Here is a 25685-nt window from a genome sequence, read left to right on the forward strand (position 1 = left end):
AGGTTGGATGCACATGATCGCCGGACTAACCCGAATTGTATTTTAGTGCGAGAATCACATGACGCATTCCTCGACCGTTTTCATCATGTGATTGCTGTATACAACGGACAGAAGTATAGGCAGGAAGGTCTGTAGAATAAAAAGTCTGTAGAATAAATAGGAGATTCGTTACTCGTCATCAGTCATGTCAACATACATACATGCACATCTCAAAAGCCGAAAAAAAATACATCACATGAATCAGTCATCATCAGTAAGCCACACAAATCAAAAAGAAATTGCTCGACACATCATAATCATCACGATTCCCAACCACGCCCTTCCTAAGCCCATTCCAGCCACTCTTTCTTTTTCTTTTTTATTATTAGTTAGGTATTCGTATCCATGCGAGTAGTGCATGATACAACAACGCCAAACGCCACCGGACTTGTTCTGGACACAAATCCCTCCCGAGTGTGACGCCTCGGAATGGAAGAGATGTATCCATTTTAGCCTCTCATTGCCCAAGGACCATAACCGTGATAAATATCCCAGAAGCAGCAGAACCGAAATATCCACTCAGATGTGACAAGGGTATCACAAGAAGAAAGAGAAAGGGAAAGGGAAAGAAAAAGAGGAAGAAGACTAGATCATATTGCCCATGTCTGTCGGCGGCATCACACTGGACACCGATCGGTTGCCCACGGAGATCCGATCTTTCTCGGAAGCCCGATCACTCTCTGGCCGTGCCACAAGCACTTGCGCCGGGCAGACGACGATCTCCTCATCGCCCTCTCCTAAATCGTTGCCCTTCTTGACGACTAGCGGGAACAGCACCAGCTGGACGACCGCCCCTTGTGCCTCGAGCGCTTCATTGGATGTCGTCGCGCCGCTGCGTTCGTTCATCAGCGACGCATTGAAAACCACCTGGCGGGCCAACTCGCCCTGCGTGTTGTACTCGGGCCGCAGTGGCGGCAGCATCATGTACTCGGCACGCTGCGTGCGCATCTCGATTGCCAGGTCTGCCGCCCGTCGCAGCACGGCGCGCAGTGACTCGAGCAGCTGTGTCTCTGCGGTCGCGGGCGGTGGCAACAGCTGCGACAGCGTACCCATAATTTCCAGAGCGACAGCCTCAGTATCTCTTTCACGCTGCTGTGCAAAGGATGGTTGCTTTGACAGCAGCGTTAGTGTCAGCGCCCGCCAGTGAGCGACAGCGCGCCGTGGCCCAAGCTCCGCCAGTTGTTTCTCGAGGGCCTTGAGCTTCTGGCGCTGCTCGCGATCCATACCGAACAGGTACCTCGTAAAGATATACTCCCATATCATTGCCATCACCACCGCCATGAACACATCGCGCCGGCGTACACGGTCAGCCAGGATGGCATCAACGTCGGACCCGTCTAGCATGGCATTGTCAAACCGGTCGGCGACGGACTGGTCCCGGACCTCAGCCAGGGGCCGGCAACGTCGGAGGTCGGAATGTTTCGAAAAGCGCAACACCCAATGCTGGACGTGCTGGCACAGGCGCTTGCAGGCGCTTTCGAAATAGTCCTCGTCACGCACTTGCAGCACCTCATCCGCGGTGGCAGCCATGATCTGTTGCTGAAGCTCTTGTACTGTCTGGCGCGCGGCTGCCAACTCGTCGCGGAGCCGGCGCAATTCCGCATCCTTGTCTGCCAGCGCGGAAGAGACTTTTTCGCGCACGATATCTTCCATGCCAGCAGCCAACTGGGCGTGCTGTGATCGCAGGTCCTCGACTTCACGGGCATGGGATGCGGTCAAGCCCGCGTTCGTTGCCGTCAGAGCCTCGTTCTCCTGAGTTAGCCTTTGTACCTCGCCCTGCATCCATTCCAGCGAGCTTTTCAACCGCGAAATCTCTGCTTCCTTGTCGCGGAGGTCGGCGTCGCTCCGGTTCAGCGCCTCCTCACTCTTGCGGCGTGCAGCACCCACGCGGGCCAACTTCTGCTCAGCCTCTTCCTTGGCTGCAAGCAACAAACGATTCTCCGAGATTAACTGGTCGAGGCGCGCTTCGAGTTCTTGGAGATGCTGCATGCTCTGGCGACGACGGACACTAGGCGGCCGCGTGGGCGACCGCGGAGAGTGCGGGGTCTCACCCCATCCCTCCTATAGTGCACAAGTTAGCATTCAATCTTTTAAAATAAATAAAATAAAAATAAAACAAAATAGGGATCAGGAACATACATAGACATCGGTCATGCCGCGCAGGGGGCGCTTGCCCTTGTCGGTGATGGGGTCGTAGGAGGACGACGAGGGCAGCTGCTCGAGCAGGCGGTCGTCGGGTGTTTGTTGCTGGGCGGGTGGCTGGGCGTGGGAGCCGTCGGTTGCTGAGTCAGCCGCCCATCCCGCCTGGGGCTCGCGCTCCACCTGGGCTGGCTGAGCCTTATCGCCGGCCTTATCAGCGCCCTCGTCCAGCCCCGGATCTAGATTGCTGTCGCTGGCGGTGCTTTTCTTTTTTTGCTCGTCTTGCGCCGCGCGGCAGGCTGCTGCCGCTCGCAGATCGCTGCTGAGGCTGCGGTTTACCCGTCGGAGCGACCGCGCGCTGCCCACGCTGTTACGGCTGCCGGGGCGAGGAAGAGTGACAGACTCGTGGCCCAGCGACAGTCGTGGAGAGGGTGTTCTCAAGGCCCCGTCGTCCTCGTGGATCGGTTCCAGAGGGGTCCGTGGTGGCGTGAGATCTGCGTGGTCGCCTGGCAGCGGTCGCGGGGGAGAACCCGGCAGGCGCTTCGAGGGCGTGTCGTCGTCCAGCGTCCAGCTATGCTTAGGGCCGGTGTGACGACCGTGTATAGAGGCGGTGCGATGCAGGCCACCACTAGAGGGCGGTGCAAAGCGAGTTGGAGGTGTAGTACTGCGACGATGACTGTCTAGAGTAAGATCGGTACGAGTGGAAGGAGTGGAATTAAAGAGGATCGACGAAGAGCGATCCTTGGGTGTCGCCTCAACAGGGGATGGAACAGAATCACGTTCAGGTACTTTGTCAGTCAAGGGCGGTGTAGGCTCTTTGTCTTTGGTCGGTTCTTCACTCTCAGCCTGCCAGTGAATCTCGACGGCTCGCTCCTGTGCCCCGTTGCCGCCGTCAGACAGCGCCGAGACGTTGTAGGATGGGTCAATTTCGACGGAAATGCCGATACCACCACTATCGGTGGTTTGCTGAGAGGTAGAGACTAATTCCTGCGCGGGTGATTCCTTTTCGATTTCTGATGGTATCGTCTTGGGAGATGGCCGACGGAAGGTGACCCGCTCCAGGTGAGGAAAGATGCTGGCAATTCGGCTCGTCGATGGCTGCTGGGCTGGCATTGGAGACGGAGACGGATCTCGACGGGAAGACTGTTCCGGTTCTGAATGTTGGGTCTTGTCCTGCTCGTACGAAGTGGATAGATCGTCTTTGACACTCTTGCTTGTCTGGTCCGTCTCCTTGCTCGAATCTTCGGGCTGTGGCTCCTGTTCGGCCCCTTCTCTTTCTGGCGTAGAGCACTCCGCGGTAGCCTCTGCCAATGCAGCAGAGTCAAGTAGGCCATCTGCGGCACCCATTTCAAGAGATTGTTCCTCCTGTGTGTCCTTCTTTGTAGGATCGGACCATGTCTCCTCAGACTGAAGTTGCTCATTTGGAGGCTGAGGACCTGGTAATATTGTCTTCTCTTCCGTAATGGCCTCGTCCAGTTTAGGCACTGTCGATTCCGGCTCTGCAATAGAGGCTGATTGTTGCTCTTCCTCGGGTACAGCAACAACCTCCGCTTCTTCTTTCTGTTTCTTTTCCTCTTTCTTTGCCCGCTTCTTGTTCTTTTTCTTATCCGCCTTGCTTATCGGCGCCAACCAGATTGTTTCCGCCGAGAGCTCTTCGGGTTGTGAAGCTGGTTCGACAGGAGCTGCTGTAGTCTCCTCAAACTCTTTGATGTCGGTTTTTGCCTCACGTTCCAGAGAAGGTTCATCCTTGGTGGGTTTGTGTTCCTCTGGTACAGGAGCATTCTCCTCGGCTGGCGCGGCAGTCCCTTCTACATGAACTTCGACAGGCGCTTCACCACGCTCCGAGACCTGCGAGTCCATCCGCTTCTTCTTCCCCTTCTTCTTCTTGGATGAACTGCGCGTCAGGAGCATCCCATCATTCTGGGACTGTGTTTTGGCAGCTGACTCTTGCGACACAGCCTCTGATGGTTCCTGGGCAGCCTGGATCTCCGTTGGCTCTGTAGTTTTGGAGATGACCTCGGGTTCAGGCTGCGACGTCTGCTCTACAACGGGAGTCTTCTGTTTTGCTTTCTTCTCCTTCTTAGATGATTTTCTCGAGACTGGCTTCTCCGACACCACCTCTTTCGTCCGCTCACCAAACAGATCCTCCGCAACGGCAAGGTCATCTTCTTTCTCTAGAGCTCGTCGACGTAATCTTTCTTCCGACTCCCGTTGCGTCTGAAGAGAAACAGGTTCCTCAGCCAGCACCGCATCTGCGTTATCCATGTCTACATCTGCGGATGCCGTTGAAAACTCGTTTGGTTGTTCTTCAGCAGACTCAGGCACATCAAACGGATCAAGCGAGACAGTGGCTGCTGCGGGCTCTGTGTCAGCTGCTTGCGCTGCCGGTAGCTCATCGACACCACCAGGAGTTGTCTCATCAGCGGTGACTGGCATGGGCTCATCGACAGGGAAGCCACGGCCGTCGGACCCCTCTTCCGCCTGAGCCACCTGAGCATCTTTCTTGCCTTTCTTTTTCTTCTCCTTCCTCCCCTTCTTCCCAGGAACTGCCAAGAAGTCTTCAACTTGCTCTGCTCCCTCTCCCGACAGCTCTTTGGATAAGTCTTCCTGCGGCTTGCCAGAGGTCGAGATCGACTCCGAGGCAGCTTCAGATATTCCTGCGGTAGTCTCCGTAGGGGCAGACAGTTCATGCTCCGACGGCTGAGATGAAAGGAGACTCGATTTTGCAGCAGGCTCCGTAGAATCAAGGCGTATTGATGGGACAGGTTCAGAAACATCTGCCATGACTGGCTGATCTACTGATCGGCCTGAATCCACATTCTCTTCCATTACTTCGCTAGGAGCAAGCTTGGTTTCTTGAGCCTCCTCCACTTGCGGGACTTCATCGTTCTCGGTGATCCGTCCAAGCGACTGCCGCTTCTTCTTTTTCTTATTCTTCTTCCCGCTGGGAGTCGATGCAAAGCCTTCCTCTTCAACAACAGGCTCGACATCAGTGTCTTGGGCTGACTCTGCAGGTGCAGTAACACCAACTTCTTGTCCATTGATAGCCGTATCTTCAGCACTGACAACTGGTTCGTTGAGAGGAGCTTCGGTGGTCGCCACTGCTTCGCCAGTGCCACTAGTTGATGGGATTTCCTTGAGCCCAGCAGACGCTTCGATGGATATGGACTCCGGCTGCGTTGGGGTCTCTCTCTCCTCCAGCAACGTTGTCTGGCCCTTTTCATTTTGATCTTCACCATCCGCGACAGCCGGTTTCTCGGTTCCAAGAGCAGCCTTCTCTTCAGGTATAACAGTCTTGCTTTGCTCGGAGGCAGGTTGGGTTTCTTCTGCCACATCAACCACGACAGGCTCTTTGGTTTCTTCGGTGGCAGCTGACGGCGCAGTCTGCTCCTCCGGGATTTGAATCCCACCTACAGAGGAAGCTGTTTTGCGCTTCTTCTTCTTCTTCTCCTTTTTCCCCTTCTTCTTGCTGGAACTCGTCCATGGATCGCCTTCGTCTGCTTGCACCAGTGGACTTGGAGCAGCAGCAGTAACACCCTCCGTGGGAGATTCATCCTTCACAACTTCCGCGCTCTCATCTGCAGCAAGGGATTGGCTTTCTATCACAACATCCGACGTCGTAGTCTCGCGGGCTTCTTGATCTGCTACGGAAGAGGTTGGGACGGAAGAAATTTCGGGTTTAGGTTCAGGGGGTTCAGCTAATGTCGGGGAAGGCACCGGGTAAGGAGATTCTTCTTCCTTGGGTTCTACCTGCGAAGCCATGTCATCAGTCCAATCGGTGTCCTTTCCCCTCTTGTCGGTCTCAATCTTGTCGGAAGGCTGAAAAGTTTCTTTACCGTCGGCTTCAGCAGGTGTCTCCTGCGGTGCGGTCTCCGGCTCATGTGGCTCGGGTTCGTGAAGAACGTCTTTCTCGGAGGATGTTGCTTGCGTAACGATGTCTTGGGCGGGATCAACGGTTGCTGGACTCTCTGTCTGTTCGGTAACTGTTGCCTTCGCCCCTTCTTCTGGAGGAGCTTCTGAGACTTCGTCCACCCAGGCTAACGACCGGCGCTTCTTATCTTTCTTGGCCTTTCTCTTTTCCTTGGCCGACATGAAACCTTGACTGTCGTCGGTAGTGGATTTCTCGGGTAGCGGTCCAATATCCTGCTCTTGCGGTTGAATACTTTCTGTGCCTGCTTCTTTTTCTTTCTCACCTTGAGCCTCTTGCACGGCCTCAACGGTGGCAGCGGGTTCCTCTTCAATGCCGTCCAAACTCTGCCGTTTATTCTTTTTCAATTTTCTCTTAGCCTTTGCTGATAAGAACCCCTCCTCTGGTTCTGCAGGAGTTCCCTGTTGACCTTCATTTTCCGCGGGAGTTATAACCTCCGGCTCAGACGTTATTGTTGAGATCCCATTTTCCGAAGGTTCGACAGCGGGCGTGGACTCCGCTTCTGCTGTTGATTCATGGTCACCGACTCCTTCGATTGTTTGAGGCCCAGACTCATCCGCAGTCACCCCCGTCTCGGGGGTTTCTGGATTCTCAGTCGTAATTGTAGGCTCCTTGGTTTGTTCAATGGCAGGAGCAGCCGTTCCTTCTACCTGAGTAGGTGCCTCATCTCCCTGCAGTGATTGCCGCTTTTTCTTCTCCTTCTTGGCCTTCTTCTTGGACTTTGCGGACTGGAACTGAAAAGCTCCAGCATCTTCTTCTGCAGGTTTCTCTGCTGTCGGTGTTTCAGCAGCAGGTTCTTGAGAACGAGGTTCTGTTTGTTTAATTTCCTCGAGAGGCGCCTGAGAAGGCTCCACAGCTGAAGTTTGATCGACGGTATCGGCGGCAGGCTCAGTAGGCTCCTCAGCTTGATCCTGTTGAGGACCAGTCTCAGGCGCCTGTAACTCTAGGTTATCCTTGTCGGGCATGTCCTCTGTCTGCAAGCTATCAGTTGCCGTTGATTCTTCTCGAGGAACAGATCCAGCCACATCGAGATCCTGAGGCGCAGGAACCTCTTCCGCGCTGGTAGGAACCGCAGCAGTTTCAACAGCTCCTTCACCATGGTCTTTTGCAGACTCTGCGGTTGGCTCTTCATCCCTGACCAGCGATTGTCGCTTCTTCTTGTCCTTCTTTGCTTTCTTTTTAGACTTCGCTGTCTGGGACTCTTCCACCGTCACTTCGTCCTTTGCGAGTGGCTCTTCAGTGGGTGGAATTTCAGCTGCAGATGTCTGCTCTTCTGTAGGCTGTTGTTCATTTTCTTCGACCTTTACAGCCTCAGACTCGAATTGATGCTGTTGAGTGCCTGGTTCACCGTTTGCATCTTCCTGGCTGACGGAGACAGCTTCAGCCTGCGGAGTGCTGTCAATCGCAGAAGACGTGGCGACATCCTCTGTCGTTTCAGGAGTTGGTTCTTCATCCAAAGCAAGGGATTGCTGCTTCTTCTTCTTCTCCTTCTTCGCCTTCTTCTTTGACTTAGCAGACTGAAACTCTTCAGGCTCATTCTTTGGAGGTTCTTCGGTCTGTTCAGGCGGAGGAACGGAGGCTTCTGTTGGGACAGCTACATCAATCTCTTTATTTTCCACTTCTGGCGCAGCGGACTCTTCTCGGGAACCTTGTTCATCCTGAGATGGACTAACAGCAACTTCCGCAGCAGGTGGAGCCTCTTGAGGAGTCTGAGTCTCGATTGCAGAAGCCTCAGCCGTTTGTTGTTTTGTTTCATCAGGAACCTCCTCGCCCCCCTGTAGGGATTGTCGCTTCTTTCTGTCTTTTCTGGCCTTCTTCTTTGACTTCGAAGATTGAAATTCCTCGAATTCGTCCTGTTGAGGCTCTTCATTTCGCTCAGGCTCATTAGTGTTAGGTTCCACTGAGACGACTGCTTCCCCTTGAGAGCTTTGTTCATTGGCGTGCGAAGGAGTAGTATCTGCCACCACGGATGGAGTCTGCAAAGGATTCTCAACTGCAGAGGCTTCGTTTGATTTCTGTACCGGTTCAGCAGGAACCTCTTCGACTAACGGCAAAGACTGGCCCGTCTCCTTGTCTTCTTCGGCCTTCTTAGAATCTGCTGACTCAACCTCTTCCTTAGGAGAATCTCCGAAGGGCTGAGGCTCAAGTATGGCAGGTTGTTCGTGAACATTTGGAGCCGTTGTTTCCTCTTTGTCAGCCACTTCACCTTGAGGAGGAGGAATTTCCTCCGCCACAGCAGGTGTCGCATCGGACGCTGGTGCAATAGATCCAGGGGATTCTTGAGTCGCTTCAGCAGTGGGTTCCTCATCCAAAGACAAAGATTGGCGTTTCTTCTTCTCTTTCTTTGCCTTCTTTTTGGACTTAGCAGACTGGAATTCCTCCACTACTTCCTTTGTGGTCGTCTCTTCGGTCGGCTGAGACTCATGCACGACTGGTTGTTCTTGTGTAGTTGATACAGGTTGTTCTCCCTGAAGAGGCACCTCATCCTGACCAGCCTTAGCTTCCTCGATACCAGCACCTTCATCATTTGGCTGCACAATGCTCTCAGCAGGCTCCTGTTGTTGAGGCTCGGGGGATGACTGGAAATCCTCCTGGAATTCCTCTACTACTTCCTTGGTTGTCTCCTCAGGGGGCGGGGGCGCAGACTCTGTCGAGGGATCATGTGTGTCTGGTCTCAATTGCTCTTCTTGAACGGGCACATCTTGACCAACATTGGCTTCTTCAACACCAGCAGCCTCATCAGTTGGCCGTGCAGTGCTCTCAGTAGGCTCCTGTTTTGGTAGTTCTGGCTCCTCGGCCAATCCTAGGGATTGGCGTTTCTTCTTGTCTTTCTTTGCCTTCTTCTTAGACTTGGCTGACGAGAACTCCTCCACTTCTTCCTTGGGCGTTTCCTCAATAGGGTGAGGCTCGGACACCGCTAGTTGTTCTTGCGTATCTGGTGCAAGTTGCTCTCCCTGAATAGGAACCCCGTCTTGAACAGTAGCAGCCTCTACGACAGTCTCATCGGATGGTTGAACATCTGCTTCGACAGGTGCTTGAGCTGGCTCCGAAGCAGGTTCTTCATTCCCTGTCAGTGACTGGCGTTTCTTCTTGTCCTTCTTGGCCTTTTTCTTCTGTGCGGGAGTCATGGTGAAGTCCTCGCCTTCCTTCTTCTCCTCTGTTGTTTCAGGGCTTTCCTTGTTTGGGGAGTCCACAGGTGAATCATTTTCACCTGTTTGGGATTCGGCGGCTTTTGCCTCATCGGCGGTCGGCTGCTGTAATTGTTCCACAGTGGATTCTTCGGATTTCTCTGGCCCCTCATTGGCGACCGTCGTAGAAACCAGGCTCTGTCTCTTTTTCTTGCCCTTTTTCTTCCTGTTTTGTGTTGTTGTGGTCGACCAGGTTTCTTCCTCAGGCTCCGCTGGCATATGTGGTGTACCGTCATTGGTCTCGGGTTGCTCCACCGTAGGGCTTGACCGCATGTCCGTTTCCGCCAGGGTGGATTCCATGGCTCTGACCGCTTCCGCGTCGGTTGCCTCCACAGCTTGGCCATCCACCCCGGTGTAAACATCAACACGAGCGTTTCCCTCGTTTGCGTTTTCAACAGCGGACAATTGCTCTGGAGAAATCTCAGGAGGTTTCTCGTCGCTGGAGGAAATCAGAACAGGTGCCTGTTCTTCAACAGTGGCAATGACGGGGGCTGCAGTTATTGCAATCTCTTTATCTTCTTGCTCAGCAGATTGGAGAGAAGGTTCGGCCCGTTCCGACTCGGCCTTTGGGGGAAGCTCGCCGTCGCCAGTTTCCACCGAGGGAGCCTCTGTTGCAACAGTCTCAGGAGGAGGAGCTGCAGTCTGCTCATTGTCTTCCGCAGCACCAGCGTCAAGGTCCAGACTGGGCGTCTTCTTTGCAGCCTTCTTGTCCTTCTTTTTCTTCTTCTTGGAAGCAGAATTAGCTGGCGCAAAATCATCAACCGTTGCCTCTTCCGCTGGTTGCACGGTCAGATGTTCAGGTCCAGGAGTGACCTCTTCAATAGTTTCCTCTTGGAGAGACACTGGCTCACGCGTTTCTGCATTCTCGGCCGCGTTGACTGCTTCTTCAACGACATCCACGAAGTGCTCTTCATGTTGGTCGGTGGACGGAGGAAGCTGCTGCTGCTCTAGCTCCCTAGGCTGCTCTTGTGCCGTGCGTTCACCTGCCTCAATATCGTCCCTACCGTAAGAGGGTTCCTGGACGTCTCCTGGCAGGTCTTTGTTTTCATCGTTATCAAGGTCAAGACTTTGCTTGTGGTCTACCTCCGCCTGCTCAACAGCTGCTGCAACCGCAGCATCTACGATGGCAGCAAACCGTGCTGCGCCCGCTTGCGCGAAGGGGGACATGCCGCGCTCTTCAGAAGGTCGTTCTAGGGATGGGACGGCTTCATGTTGTAACTCCTTATTCTGTTCGAAGGCTGGCACATCGTCCCGGCTCTCTTCGGCTATGGGCATTGATTTGGTCTCTGTTTGCTCTGGAAGCATGGTCACTTCATCTGTTTTGGTCTCATCTTTCTTTTCAACTTCGAGGCGGTGATCGACAGCGGCAGCGACAGCCGCGTCCACGACAGAGGCAAAGCCGGCACCTGTCAAAAAGGATGCGGCTGCATTTGACGGTTGTTTGCGTTCTTCCTCGTGTCCGTCAGAAGGAGGCGTTGAAGATCTAGCTTCACCCTTCTCCTCCTCTCGCTGGATGTTGACATCTTTCTCACCCACCACCGAGCTTTCAACGGAAGGCAAGGTCTCGAGAGTCGACGGTACACCTCGGATTTCCGGATTTAAAGTGCTCGGATCTTGCAGGAGCTCCGAAGGTGAATGGAACTCGTACTTGAGGTTTTCTCTCTTGGTCGGAGGAGGACCGATCTGCCGGTATGTGTTCTGGGTTGGGGTCGGCTGCTGCGAGTCCAAAATATCAGCATCGTCCGTAGGGGCGCGGTCAGTAGAGATCCGCAGTCCAACAGACGCACGTCCCCAGCCTCTGTCTGAGTACTGCCAAGATGGTGAATGAAACACATCTTCGCCTACCTCACGAAGATCCTCGACTGACGAACTCCGTGATGTCGTCTTACTTGAAGGTAGGGATGGTAGCGGACCTTCTGGCTCCACGTCGAATTTACCTGAACTGTGCCGTTCCACAAGCCACAGGGGCCGATACTCCCGCGCATTCTTGAACTCGACCGAGCTGGGCCGACGGCGACCGGTCCTGGGGGAGCTAGGCGACGGAACAGGAGAAGTCATTGACTGACGACGCTGGAAGTTGGGAGAGGAAGGCGGTTTGCGGAAGTTCAATGGAATCGCTGTGGGCGAGTCCGACATTCGCCGCATCGAAAAACGTCCGGACCGCAGTCCTGGATCCTGACTGGGACCAGGAGAAGGCGGTCTACTTTGAGCTTTGGGAGGTAGATTAACCTCTTTCGCGCCTGGCACAGGTGAAACCGACTGGCTTCTAGATCGTCGAGATTGTTGCTGCAGTTGGTCCTGTTCTCGCTGTTGGTCAGGGAGAATAACGCCCAGTCCCGTTGCTGCAGCCACTGCAGAAGAAGTAAGGAGCCCCGAAGCACCACCATTATCAACATTACCACCTTTATTAAGGTCTTCAGCACTAGTGGTCGTTGGTAGCATTTCGGGGCGCTCCTCTAAAAAAGACTGCGTCTTGTCATCATATTGATTCTCACGGTCATCATCGGCGACGGGCTCTTGTTCCTGTAAATGGAGCAAAAAGAAAAACTCAGCAACTTTACATTCTTTAACAAGATATGTGGGGAGAAGCAAGCTGTGGAATCATAAACCAGCCATATTCAAAGAAAGGTGAATGATAAACTGGTCAAACATCGAAAGAAGGGGAAAGTGCTAAAGATCTACCTTTTCAGACGTGCTTCGACCCGATTCCACAATCTCCTCGTATCTATGCCGTCTTCTTTCCTCCCTACGCTGCCCGTGAGACTTGTAGTTCTCATCCTTACCTTCGCCGTCATCAGCCCTTTCTGGATCTCGCTCTTGTTGATCGGGTTTGTCCAGCTGTGAGCTATCTATCATGGACTGCGCTGCGTCGCTGGAGAGGGCCAAGGCACCGCTGCTGCCATCACCGCTGGAACTGCGATGCCCTAACGACCTCTTCTTTCGCCTACGTCTAGATTCGTGCTCGTCCGCTCCAGCCTCTGATCGCGTGTCGCGAGAATCGCCTTTGTCAGAAGAGGACGAGGTAGACTCCACCGTGCTTCGCGAGCCGAAAAGATTGCTGAGGAACCCGACGCTCTTCTTCTCCTGGTCCTTATCTTTGTCCTTAGAGGTGGAGGCGTCGCGACTTCGACGTTTCTCTCGGGAATCCTCGATCTTGGCCGGTGATGAAGCGGCGGAGGCGGTCTCGTCAAACTCGCCGCTCTCACGCTTCGACCGGCGACGGCGTCTACGATGTTCATAGTCGTCATCCCCACCAGGAGCTGAACGACTGTCATCGTCCAAGATATCGCGTCCGCTCTTGGACCTACGCTTCGACTCAGATTGCGCGTTGTCATCGAGCTCATCTGCACCGGGACCGGATGCTGCAACTGACTTTGCATCATCGTAGGATTCAGAAGCACCACTGTCCCTCTTCGACTTCTTGTCTCGCTCTCGCTTCTCATCGGAGTCGTCCAAAGCGGGCACGTTATCATCGCCACTGCGTCGAGATTTCTTGGACTTCTTGTGCTTTTCTCCATCATCACCTATGGGAGCAGATGCCACAGATCTACTTGTCTCAGACTCATACTTGGATTTCTTGGTCTTCTGCAGCTCGTCGAACTCGGGCGCCGAAGCAGCGACGGAGCCAACGTCGTCGCCAGAGCGCACATAAACTTCGGCAATACGTCTGGACCGTTCTTCTCCGTCAGACTCCTTCTTCGCATTCAGATGCTCAATCACTTCGCGGGCAATAGATGATGGAGCTTCGTGGAATACAGCATCATCCGTGTCTCCCGGTGACGTCGACTCCATCATCTCCGGCTCCGCGGAGAATTCCTGGCCTTCGATGAAATGACGAGGCTCCGAAGGCTCTGGAGGCTGTGTGTTGGGCCTCAAGTCCGAATCCTGCACGCTTTGAACCTCAGGAGCGCGGTAAGTGCCTGGAAGCTCAGACCCTGGAGGAGAATCCCTTCGGTAGTACTTCGAATCGTCGGTCACGACGGAAGGGTCAAAACCAGCAATGGCGGCAGTCGCAGCCAAAGTAGCCGCGAATTCAGGATCATTGCCAAAGCTGCCTGTGGTCTTACTATCATCGCCTATCTTTTCTCTGATAGCTGTGAGGATAGATTCACGGTGCGAGGATTCGGACACAGCCTCTCTCACAGAATCCTCTTTATCGGATGACGGAGTGGGAACCTCATATTCGTGAGTCTGGTGTTCCCCCCACGACACACGTGTTCCTGTCGTCGACCGTCTGCTCGATTGAGCTTCCTCGTGTTCTTCGGTTTTTCCGCCTCTCGTTGGTTCCGGAGGAGGAACAGGAGGAGAGTGGACATCTCGGACGGAGCCATCCTGACTCTGAGGGGGAGTCGGTTCGATAACATTCAGTCGCGGGACGGGCCAAGGGAGATCAGGCCGCCTAGTATGATTTTCAGAGGCATCTTTTTCACCACACAACTCCATCTCTCGCCTGAACCTCTCACTAGCGGGCACAGCTTCGACGATATTAGGGGACCGCTTCGCCGAATCAGAGCGGGTCGAGTGGTTATCGGCTCTATGTCGGAGCTCCTCTGGAGTAAAAAACTCCTTATAGCTATCGTAAACAGGACTCACATTTCCGATAATGCGGGACGCTGCAATTTTTGCGACTGGCCTCTCCTTTTGCTGGTCTTCATTAACCGCTTGCGGGACATCATTGCGAGTTAGTTCGACAGCGTTGTCGTCTCGCTCGGAAGCACGACGTCGCTCTGAGCGGCGCTTGTCTCGACGCTCCTCATGTCGACTCTTGCCAGACTGCGATTGACCCTCTTCGAAGGCTTTGTCGACTAGAACACTCGCGGCAGCAGCAGCCTCGACCGCGCCAACTGCAGCAGCTGGGCCGACCCAGGAGGAGGAAGAACGATCGTCTCTTTCCTTATTCTTTTCATATGCATAGTCTTCCTTCTCTCGACGGCGTCTCTCGCGGCGTGCGTCCCGCGCCGCCTGTTCTGCTTCGGCCTCTTCACGCAGGCGCCGCTCCTCTTCCCGTTTTCTTTCTTTCCTTTCACGACGCCGAGCCTCTTCTTCCTCCTCGAGCAGTCGGAGGGCTTCCTCCCGCCTACTCTCTTGTCGCTTCTTCTCACGACGATCGGTTCGCCTTTCCTTGTCCTCTTGCTCTTCGGTCAAATCGAATTGAACGGTTGAATCCTTCGTCGTGGACGAACGCTTCAAGATAGAAGATGGGACCACGTCGAGAGGAGAGGCCGGGAGAACAGGCGATGAGTTGCTCCGACGGTGAGGGATATCTCGAGTAGCCTTTTCATCCCACTGAGAAGCATATTGAGAGGTGGGTGAATCGGTGAAACCGGTAGCTCCTGGGGACGTCTGGTAGTAGACCGATTGAGAGACTGGGGTGACAGGCTGCGGTTGCTGGATGGTGATCGGTCCAGGGCGGACAACAGGTGGTTGCCCATTGGGAGACGCATCAAATCGAGAAGGGTCGGACGTGGACACAGGATAGACCTGTTGAAGACTATTCATGCTACTAGATGCATATGCCGAGCCAGCGGCAGCGACGTATTCCTCTGAGACGCCGGGGGAAACCTGCCGCTGCTCCTCCCTCTTTTTCTTCTTCTTCTCCTTCTTGCTGCGCGATCTCCAGGGCCAGAATGACAGGCCTGAGGATGAGGAGTCGGACGACGGGCTGCCAAAAAGCGCACTGTCACCGTATGCCAACGCCGATGACACGGAGTCTTCCGAATCAGCATCCTCCCACTCATCATCGTCGTCGGCACCCGTGACGATAGTAGAAGATTCCACTCGACGAGAGCTGAGATGCCGGGAAGAAAGTTTCTTTCTGGAGGAAGCGTGAGCGAGCTCTCGTGCTTCAATTTCGAGTTCCAAGATTTCTGCGTCCACGTCCCGACTGGATCGCTTTTTGCCAGACTTGTTGGACTTGCTGGACTTGCTCGATCTGCTGCTCACGCTTGGACGAGAGATCTCGGAGCCAAACGCCAGATCGGCGTCAAACGAGGATGACGAGCTCGAGGAATAAATCTGTCCCCCAACTCGCTTTTTGACACGACGCTTCTTCCGGTTGTTGGCCGATGGTGCAGTAAAGAACTCTTTGAATCCGCTGAGCCCGGATTTGCGCCGTCCTTTGACGTGAAGTCGCTCCGGCGATTGCGATTTCCGACGGCGAGAGGACACCAATGACGCGGCCGACGCTGACCCGATGGCAGCAGCCAGCGCTGCTTCCTTGAAACCAGAAGACCGACGACTGTGCCCGGACGGCGATCTGGATCGTGAGCGCGACGATCGACGGGAGGTCTTGTAGGAGGAAGACTTGATCTCTTCCCGGATTACTGACAACTTGCCCTCACTGACTGACCTTCTCTCACTGCTGCGTCGAGAGCGTGTAGCGACACCGTGAGAGATGGAGCTAGCCTTGCCCGACGACGCCGAGCTGACGTCCGACGCTCTGGATTCGAGGCGGCGTCCCGATTGCACGGTGTACGTGTCATCAGAGTCCTTGTTGCTGCCGAAGAGCGACTTGGCCAAATAGCCCGCCAGTCCTCCGGCCAAAGCTCCTCCAATCCATGAGCTCCTCGACTTCTTCCGCCGGCTCTCGTCATCGGAGGAACTGTAACGACTCCACTTGTCCACGCGGCTGCTGCTGCCACCGTAGCGGTCGACGATGGGGGAGGATCGCCGCCGGCGATTGTAGTGGTGCTTTCGGGGCGCGTCTCGGGACGTGGTTCCGGGCTCGAAACAGTATTTGCAGACGCCAATGGCCTCCGTATACTCTTCGAACTTGCCTACACCTTCGGGGTCCCTCCAGAAGTCAATGAATTTGCGCAAGGGCCCATGTTGTTGCTGCTGGAAGGCCAGCGATCCAGACTGGAACGGGCCGGGCCCACCAGAGGAATAAGTATTAGGTGGAGGGGCACCTGGAGAGGGCTGCATGCTCTGTGCAGCGGCGCCCGCCGCATACAGACCCGCATTACCATTAGAATTATAGTTGCCAGATTGGGAAGGGAGTCCGATGCCGTAGGAATCATTACTGTTACTGTAGCTGTGATGGTGACCCGTGTATTCGTGGCTGGAGGAGGAGGATTGCTGGTGATGATGGTTGCTCATCATATAACCTGCCGCGGCACCCACGGCAGCTGCGCCCAATGCCGCACCTATCCCGTTCGACGACGAAGCGCCGTTCTGCTGGAGGACGGGTCCCGCTGTTTGGGAATTCGACGGAACGGACAGGCCTCCCGACATGACTGGATGGCTCGAGCTCGTCTGGTTGAGGCTCTCCAACCCGATACCGTAGGTCACAGTTCCACCAGCAGCGGCGGCAGCGGTAGAGTCCCCAGAGGACGGCTTCGAAGGCTTCAACGGCTTCGATGGCTTCCCTGGCTTAGACGGTTTGGAGGGCGTAGATGTAGGAGGCGTAGACGTGGATGGCGGCACATCCGAGGCGCCGGTGGAGGTGCTGGTACTGGTAGAGGCGCTGGTCCCGTAATACTCCGCTGCTGCGCCGACCTGTCCCATACTGCTCGGTTCCGGGGGCGGATTGGGGACAGTTGACGGAGTCTGCAGATGCGGCTGAGTGCCCACGATGATATTTGGTGGACGCGGACGGACACCTGGCTGCGTAACTACAGATTGGCCCTGATCGCCGTAATAGTCGGCGGCTTCGCCCGCTGGGTTGGGCGGACGGTAGGGCTGAAATTGGCTGGGAAATTGATGCTGGACATGAGGATCGAATTGAGGGTATGGCGCAGGGAGTGGCCCCGACGTAGTGGTATCATACTGCATGGGGAATTGATTAAATCCCGGGGATGCGATCTCAGCCGCAAAATGTCCTGCTGCGGTAGCAGTCGAGGTTGGAGGTGCTCTCGACACCTCGCCGAGGTCGTCTCCGGACCGAGTGCGTGCGCGCTCTCTGCGACTGCCTTGTCGATCGTCACTATCTTTATCCTTCTCCTTGGAGGAGCGATCCTTCGCATCCCCGCGCTCCTTTATCGAGTCGCGATCTCTGCTCTCGGAGCGATCGCGCCGCCGCTCCCGATTGCGACTCCGCTCTGATGTCCTACTTCGATCATCCTCCTCCACATACAGCGGTTCGCGTTCGACGATGATCGTGTCTGAGCCATCGTAAGATCCGGGCTCGGCGGTGACATAGGTCGAGGCATAGGTCGAGGCGTAGGTCGAGGCCGTCGACTCGCCCGCGATGCTGGGAGGAGCCCTCCGGCCGGAAGTCAGATCGCCCAAGCCGCGATTACGGTCGTCACCCCGTGTGGACTTGCGGCTCGAGGAACCAGTGGAGGCAGAAGAACGCTTGGAGTCAGCGCGATGACGGCGGTGGGAAGAAGAGGTGGTCGTGGTAGAACGGCCATCGTAGTCGTCAGCGGCTCTGCGACGAGACGAGCGGGAACTGGAGTCGTCCCGACCGCCACCTCCCAGCAGAGCCCTGAGCATGGCGGGACGGTGAATTGGGAGGGGCACTTTATGGGACAATGATGCAAATCATGAGATCTGGACTGCAGTATGTGCGGGGAGAAGGAATGTCTGTATGTAAGTAATAATGATTAGGGGCGACAAGGGCCACAAGGCTGAAGCGGCGGAATGCGGTGGGCGATTGCGCAGACCCAGCAACCCGCCTGGGCCCGACCGACAGACAGATAGATAGATAGATTCACTCTGTTGGTGCGATCTGCAAGATGTCAGCAGTCGGTGTGATGATGGTGAATGATGATGATGCATGCAACAGCCAGTTGGCAGCGCTGGTCGCAAGCGGCTAGTTTATCGCCTTGTTGTTGTTTGTTGTTATTTACCTGGGAGTAAACAAGCTGAACCGTGGTTGAAGCTGGTTGCTGCCGAGGCGGCTAAGAGGCGGCCGGTGGGTCGGAACCTAGCAACAGTAGTAATAGTAGTAAGAGCGGTGAGAGTCGTAAGATAAGTCGTAAGGAAGAATGGAAATATGATATGATACAGGTATCACATAAAGAAAAAGAAAAGAAGAAAAAAAGAAAAAGAAAAGTCGTCAGAGTCGTCACGGTCGTTACGCGAGGAATGCACAGGCTGAGGAGAGAGAAAGAAGAAGAAGAAGCGAGGTGGAAGAAGAGGCTGGCTGAAGTCGTTAAGTTAAACTCGCCAGCGGGAGGCTGGGAGACCACGTGCCGGCGGGACACTGCCTGAGGCAGAACTGCATTGTACAGTACATACAGATAGTACAGATACAATGGCATTGTCGAACAATATTGAATATATCAAATATTGTAGCTACAGTGTGTACTGGATATCAGTGCATCTGAAGCTACGTCGTCGTTATCGTAAGACAATCATGCTACTGAATAACATAACCAAGCTGTAAGCAACAAACAACAAGATAAATTAATGGCTACAGCGTGAAAAGCAAATCTGAAATAATATCACTGCCCTCTTTGTAGAGTCTCGAGCAGGATTAAAAAAAAGAATTTCAGCACAGATACGCTTGCTCACGAAGTCTTCTTCCCCGGTGGCCGCGTCTGCCGTTCCAATCGATTCCTCACTCTGTTCTGGAGCCACAAAGGCAGACTGCGCAGCTGCCACGACAGCCATCCCGTCGTCCCCGGAAGACTGACAAGGCCGCTCTTACCGGTCAGGACCTGGTCGACGATGGCCTCGGCCACCGTCTCTGGCTCCAGCACCGGACTGGTGAAGCTGTGCTCGGGGCTGATGACGCCAAGGAGGAGCGTCCGCGTGAACGTCTGAGTAACAAGCACCGTCCGCACGCGCGGCGCCCCGTACCGCGTCACCAGCTCTGTGGCGAGCCCCTCGTGGAAGGCGACGGCGGCCGCTTTGCTTGCGGCGTAGTCGACCATATTGGAGACCGTCACCAGGCCCGCCAGCGAGGCGACCGTCACCACCATGCCGTGGTTGCGCGAGACCATCGCGGGCAGAAACTCGCGCGCCAGCCGGTAGTGCGACAGCGTGTTGACCTCAAAGGTCAGCCGGGTCTCGGCCTCGGTGCCCTCGAGCATTGGGCGAGCGATGAGGATGCCCGCATTGTTGATCAGCACCGTCGGGTCCGCGCCCAGGTCCGTCCGGATCTGGGCAGCGGCGGCCGCGATGGCTTCGGAGTTGATGATGTCGCAGCGGTAGAAACGGACGCCGTCCGGCAGGTCGTATCGCGGTTCCTGGATGTCGAGGATGGCAATCTTGGGTTTGGCCCGCGCCGCCAGCAGCAGCACGATCTGCTTGCCGATGCCGTCGCTGCCACCCGTCACGACGACGACTTCGCGCGGCCAGTCGTACCGGTCCGACGCGCCGTTGTTGATGGCTCGCCGGCTCAGCCACGCATTGAAGGCGCGGAGGAAGCCCAGGACGAGGAAAACCCGCAGCGCCCGGAGGGCTGTCGGATGGTGGCGGCCAAGATATCGACCTGACGGGGCATAATACTGGACCACCAGCAGCGCTAGCAGGGTCTTCCCAGGGTGCAGAAGCGTGCTCTTGATGAAAGCACCGACAAGATCAGCCGTGAATCCTGAAGAGTTCACATACATTAGCCAGATCGTGTGCAGGAGTATGAAAAATGCAGGGGAAATACGGTAACAGACCTTCTCGCGGCAGCCAGCCCCTGCGCGTCGCAGTCGACATGATGATATGGCGGAGTTGCACTAGCAGTGACTTTCAGGGAAACAAAAAGCCCCTAACAAGAACATTAAAAACACAAGAACAATAGGACAAAACGAGATAACCAAGGCCGATGTACGGCGTACATGTAGTACGGAGGAGACGTTACACCTGAAGCATTAATTAGGTAGAATTGCAAAATGGACCGAGGACAGAGGACAGACAGAAAAACCGCGGATCGCCCGTGAGACAGTCAGTTCCGACCTCAGTTCCGTAGTTACTAGGTAGCTAGCTGCTAGCTAATAGCACCCCTGCAAAGTCCGTCACTGCTATTATCAGTAGTATCACTCGAGGGCAATCAACCCTTAACAGCGCATACAATACTCCGTAATAACGCATTGCATTATTATTGCACAAGATCCCTGCACATAAACAAGACGGGGTATGCATGTGCCATGGATGACGAACTCCCAAAAAATGCGGAGAATCCGGCCAAGACTGCCATATAGCATTAAGACCATAAACGAAACGAAGATCTTGGAAAAATGCGGGGAAGTGTGGAACACGAAGGTGGAGAAATGCCGAAAGAACGAACCATACAGAGTAGACTGTAATAGTACCATATGGAGTACAAATCCAGACTGTGCCTAACAGTCTGTCTAGACGATTGCTGTTCGTCCAGAGAAGTAATTAATTACTAAACAATCAATAATCCCTTGAGAAAAGCTTGACCAGGAGCTGCTGGTCAGTAGTGATAGTACAGGGCAACTATCACAGGAATAAAGTTCTCACGCTCATATGATTACCTAATTACAATCTAACCCCACTGGGTTAGGCGAGGACAGGCATCCTCGGTCTCACATGTCTTATCCCAACCACACTCAATCTGAGATCAATAATGACTACAGAGTACAATGGAGATTCAGAGTCATTTACAGCCCTAACAGGACATCTCCACACACGGTAGTGACTAGTCAATAAACTAACCAGCCCTCTTCTCTATATATTGCGATACAACACAACACCATGTCTAACCCGGCCCCATCTCCCAGGTTTCTTTTTTCGCTGATCGCTGGTAGGTCGTCACAACAAACAAAAAATACATCGACACCACCGTGCCTTCCTCCCGTGAAAATGCATTGAGCAAGCCGACCCAGGGCCAAACAACCCGAAAAAGAAACAAAAACATAGGCACAAAATATGTATGTATAGATGGCGGCAAAACGGTAAGCACAAAAAAAAAATCAAGAAGCAAAGACATTAAACCACCAAGAGCACAAAAGCCCTGGCAAGACCGGGTCAGATCGCTGGGCAGAATCAACATATATCATCGACAAGCAGAAAGCCACCCAAATGTCGCCACTCCTGATGAGTATGTGAGGCGAAATCAACAAAAAAATAAATATCAAAAAAAATACAAGTCAAGAACCAATCCTAAATCAAAAGACCAAGTGGCAACCACCATGCAACGGGTCTCGATCGCAGCCAAAGCAGAACCCATGAACAAAACCCAGGGCAGACAACCTCCATGCAATGGATTCGACACGTCGCTTTGCCGGTCAAGGTCACCACGGTCGGAAATCAACGGCTGCCCAACACAGACATGGAGACGACACAAAGACAGACAAAAAGACGAATACATGTATATACTCACTCAACGTCAAGTGATGCGACTTGCTTGCTGTGACTGGCCCCGGGATTCGAGTCAAGTCGACCCAGCCCAGGCGACCACACACGCAGCAAGACACCACGCTGACAAACCAGGGCGGCAAAGATGTGGTTAGGGGAAAACAGCGAAAGACACTGAACCCCACCCTCTCCCCAGAAGTCCGAGAAACGCCAATGGATCACAGAAAACCGCCATGCCGTGGTAATGCAACGTCAAATGCCCCAAGAAACTAACCCTCCCCTCTCCGAAGCCACACTCATGGTATCATACGAGGATCAACCAAAGACCCAATACACTTAGTCCTTTCAACAGGAAGAACATGAAGTCAAATCCAAAAATTTTCATCAGCCGTAGCCAGGTGGTTTAGTCGTTCAAGCTGTATGTCGTATTGGGGGGTTCGCCAAAGATCTTCTTGTAGATTTCGGTCAAAATTTCGGCATCGGCACGCAGGCTGGGGGAGATATTCTTGCTCTTTAGCAAGAAATCGATGGTGCGCCGGAGAAGTCGCTGTAGCACATTGCGGTCCACCAACTCGGAGAGACTGGACATGTACGTCGCCGCCAAGACCAGCATGTTGCCAAATTGTCTGACCAGCGCAAAAAAAAAAAGCATCCTGTCAGGATCCATGCACTCAAAATAGCACAAACGGGAGAAGACTTACGCATGAGCAGTTCCGAAAATATTGGTCACGATGAGCCGACCTTTGATCCCATCGAACGCCTCGGTACTCTGGATGGCGGATTCAATGCAAATCTTGCACGCCCGTTGCAGCTTGACATGCAGGTCTTTGAAGGCAACCCCGGGCCAAATGTCGGCCTGGTTGGGCCGGCCGGAATTGCCCATGTCACTGGACCATCGTGCCATGCCGGGTGCACGTTGACCCTGAGCCATGGACGGAGACACTTGCTGGGACTGGGCCCCCTCGGCCGTAGACTGCGCTGGGCTCATATAGTGCAGGACATGACAGAGAACTGGCCGGTGAATGATGTAGCGGGCGCCATAGTACTTGGCGCGCATTCGAGCGGTGTTGATATCGCTGGCAGGCGGATCTCGATCATCCCACTTCATGACATCGGGCAAGCTCTTCCTCCAGAATTCGAGATTCATGCTGAGGACTTCCAACACGTTGAAAGACCACCGAGTCTGACCCTTCTCTGTAACACGATGATCCCATTAGCGACTTTATTCAATAGATCTCGCTTGACGCATGCTTACTTTCAGCCTTGTAGAGATCTGTGTGAACCCGGTTCAAGACTTTCCGGAGGTGGATCTGGGCCGAATAGAAGAACATCATCATCGTATTAGGCGCACGGATCTCGTTGGGGAGAGACAGCGTAAAGACACCCTTGGGCAAGGCGATCCGGCCTTCAGAGCGAGAAATACCACTAGCAGGGAGGTCCAACTCGGCGAGGATGTCACTAGAGACCCATCAGCATCGCGATCTCACGACAAAGTAGTGCGACTATTTACCTCTCCAGCTGTAGACAGGTCCAGTAGGCAAAATCGCAGAGATCCTTCATTGGGCCATCTTGCATCTTCTCATACCGTTTCCTAGTACAAATTAGTATTGGTTTGCCGGCAAGCACGTCAAAAGAAAGGGGAAAAAAAAAACAAAGAAACTTACGATCTGACTAGCACCTGACAAGCCCTCGATGCCTGGGAAATCCAGCCATGGCTTTGGAACGGATGGGCAAGTTGGCCAGCATAAAGACCGGCCAAGAGAGCAGCCTGAACGTGATAGAGGCCATTTCCTCCCTGCAGGTTGCCCAAAATATCGGTCGCATAAGCGTAGTACGCCAATCCTGGAATCACATCCATATTTCTGGGATGGGCAAATTCCGAGTTTTCCTGGCCAGCGGCAAAGGCCGAGCGACCAGGGGTAGGTTTCCGGGCCTCGCCTCCGTCCGGGGACGGGAAGGAATTGTTGGTCGGGGAACAAAAGGCACTGGAGGACTGCATTCCTGAATCGGACATGGCGGGAGAGAGAACATTCTGAAGGGCGGACGACGAGGGGCCATGGCCCGGCGGGTAATCCTTGACGGGGCCTGGAAGAGGACGGTCTCTCCACTCGCAAATCGCGCCCAAAGCCAGGACGAGCAGAATGATGGCATTTTCGATAGACCGCTCAATCCGACGAGGAGCGGCGCGTTCCGAGTTGGAGCCGGGAGAACGGGACATGTCATATCCCCCGACATGGAGCGCCTCCGACGAACGCTTCCGCTTGGCGCCTCGCGGGCCGTCTCCAGGGTTGCCCGGCGGCATAAACGGGCCCGCCACGTTCTTCTTGGGCGGGCTGTAGATCCTGATGAATCGCTCGATCTTCCGTTCCAGATTGCTCTCATCCAGGAATGGGTGGAGGATATGGATATGTTGCATATAACTCCGGTGCAGACGCCGCACCACGTCGGGATCCGTATTCAACTGACCCGTTTCATCCAAGCCACCCACGCCTTCTCGAGGTCGGTGAGACGTCGTGGAGGAGGTGGTGGCAGGCAGCCCGGTGCCCCAGGGTCCATTCGGGGATGCCCCCTGGGTGTGGTAGTCTTCTTCCCAGTTGGGACTGGAAGAGTTCGTCGTTGACGGACTGCTGGCGGCGCCTCTCTCGTAGTCACTCCGGTCATCGCCTTCGCCACGACCGTACACACGAATGAGGCCGCGTTCCTCCTCCAGCTTCATCACGTAATCTTCGTCGATCTCTTTGGGAGCCAGCAGCCGACGGATGGAAGGCCACAACAGCAACTTATGAGCAGCGGTGGTGTGTTCCACCGGGATCGAGAGCTCGCCGTCATCCTCATCCTTGATCATCACGTCATTCGCCATGTCCCCTCCTGCCATCTCGAACTTTTGAGGAGCCGCCGGCATGGCCGTGGGAGTGCCGTCGTCCTTAATTTCCGACTGACTGGGGGTGCTCTGGGTCTCGACATTGGTGACCGGACGCTCGACCGACGATTCGTGACTCTGCGGCGCCTTGGGAATCGAGGTGTCCTTGGCGGGGGTCTCTGCTGCGGCCGGAGACTCCGCCTGTTGACCGAGTAATTTCTTGATCTGAGCCATCTGTTCCGCCTGCATCTGGGCCATTCGTTGCTCGATCTGCTGCGACATGCGTTCCTCCAGTTGCTGCAACTTGTCAAGGACAAGTTGGGTGGCCTTTTCTTGCCTAGGGACCAAGTGTCAATAAATCGAAAAAAAAATCGATTATCGGCCGACAAAGCAGTCTGGAACTTTTAAGTCTGGAACTTATAAGTCTGGAACTTACTTGTGAGGAGGCACCTCTTTGTAGACACACACCAGGCCGTTTTCTTTGCAGTGAGTGCAGGACGGACGGCCCTCGTCACACTTGGCTTTTCGGGCGCGACATTGATCACAGGCCTTTTTTTTTTAACACCGAGTCAGAGCATGAACGTCGGGATCCAGAGAGAGGCGGATAGCTCACCTGTTGGGCTCTCGCGGCCTTCCGCTGGCGACCAAACATTTGGCTGTGATAGTAGCTCGAGTCATAGGGCCCTGTCGTCGCGGGCATGTGAGAGACGTTGGGAACATACTGTCCGGACGGAGGGGGTGGCTCGCCATTATTTGGGGCGCCTTCGGGGGGAGGATAGGCCATGCGTGGGCGGTAGTCGCCTGGGGCAGACTGCGGAACCGGTTCGTTGGGCGGAGCGCCATTCATGGGTCGATACTGCGGATGCTGTGGATGACCGTCCTGAGGCGAGTGCGTTGGGGCAGGCGCTGGCAGACTGTTGGGACGAGCGTAAGGGTTAACGTCCGGAGGCAATTGGGGGAGCTCCCGATTCGGGGGAGGAGGGGGATAGCTATGCGCAGGAAGCGGCGGTTGGGCGGGCGTCGACTGACGACGCTGGTCCGGATTGGCAGCGTCAAACGGCGACGCGTAGGGACGCCAGGACTGCTCGTAGAGAGCGTGCGAAGAAGGCAGGGCGTGGGACGCTTCGGCAGGAGGAGCGATTCGCTGCTGGACTGAGGGATGCGCAGGCGCAGATGGGTGTTGAGGAGGATGGGCCCCGTAGGCCGGGATCGGCTTGGGCTTGTCGTCTGTCGCAACGACTTCCATAGTCAAGAGAAGAAGAGCAATGTCGACTGTGTCGCGGTGATGGCGGCCATCTGCCTCTTCTCAAAAGCACTCGCTGGTACCGGT

At 54.7% G+C, this 25685-nt stretch overlaps 2 protein-coding genes across 2 annotated transcripts; both read right to left on the bottom strand.

Annotated features, from left to right (window-relative positions):
• Positions 1-624: 624 nt before the first annotated feature.
• T310_7175 (uncharacterized protein) lies at positions 625-19890 on the bottom strand (the record flags this gene model as incomplete). The annotated part of the gene is made up of 8 exons (XM_013470027.1): positions 625-2100; positions 2179-11096; positions 11184-11849; positions 12078-17686; positions 18087-18163; positions 18318-18457; positions 18890-19777; positions 19851-19890. The coding sequence occupies 8 exons, from the start codon at positions 19888-19890 to the stop codon at positions 625-627; spliced, it is 17814 nt and encodes a 5937-aa protein (XP_013325481.1).
• Positions 19891-21898: 2008 nt separating this feature from the next.
• T310_7176 (clr-1) lies at positions 21899-25601 on the bottom strand (the record flags this gene model as incomplete). The annotated part of the gene is made up of 7 exons (XM_013470028.1): positions 21899-21986; positions 22197-22689; positions 22751-22953; positions 23006-23086; positions 23160-24692; positions 24792-24904; positions 24969-25601. 7 exons carry the CDS (start codon positions 25599-25601, stop codon positions 21899-21901), a joined length of 3144 nt encoding a protein of 1047 aa, XP_013325482.1.
• Positions 25602-25685: the final 84 nt, after the last annotated feature.

Source organism: Rasamsonia emersonii, assembly GCF_000968595.1.
Source record: "Rasamsonia emersonii CBS 393.64 chromosome Unknown ctg1118621760511, whole genome shotgun sequence".
Lineage (NCBI taxonomy): Eukaryota > Fungi > Ascomycota > Eurotiomycetes > Eurotiales > Trichocomaceae > Rasamsonia > Rasamsonia emersonii.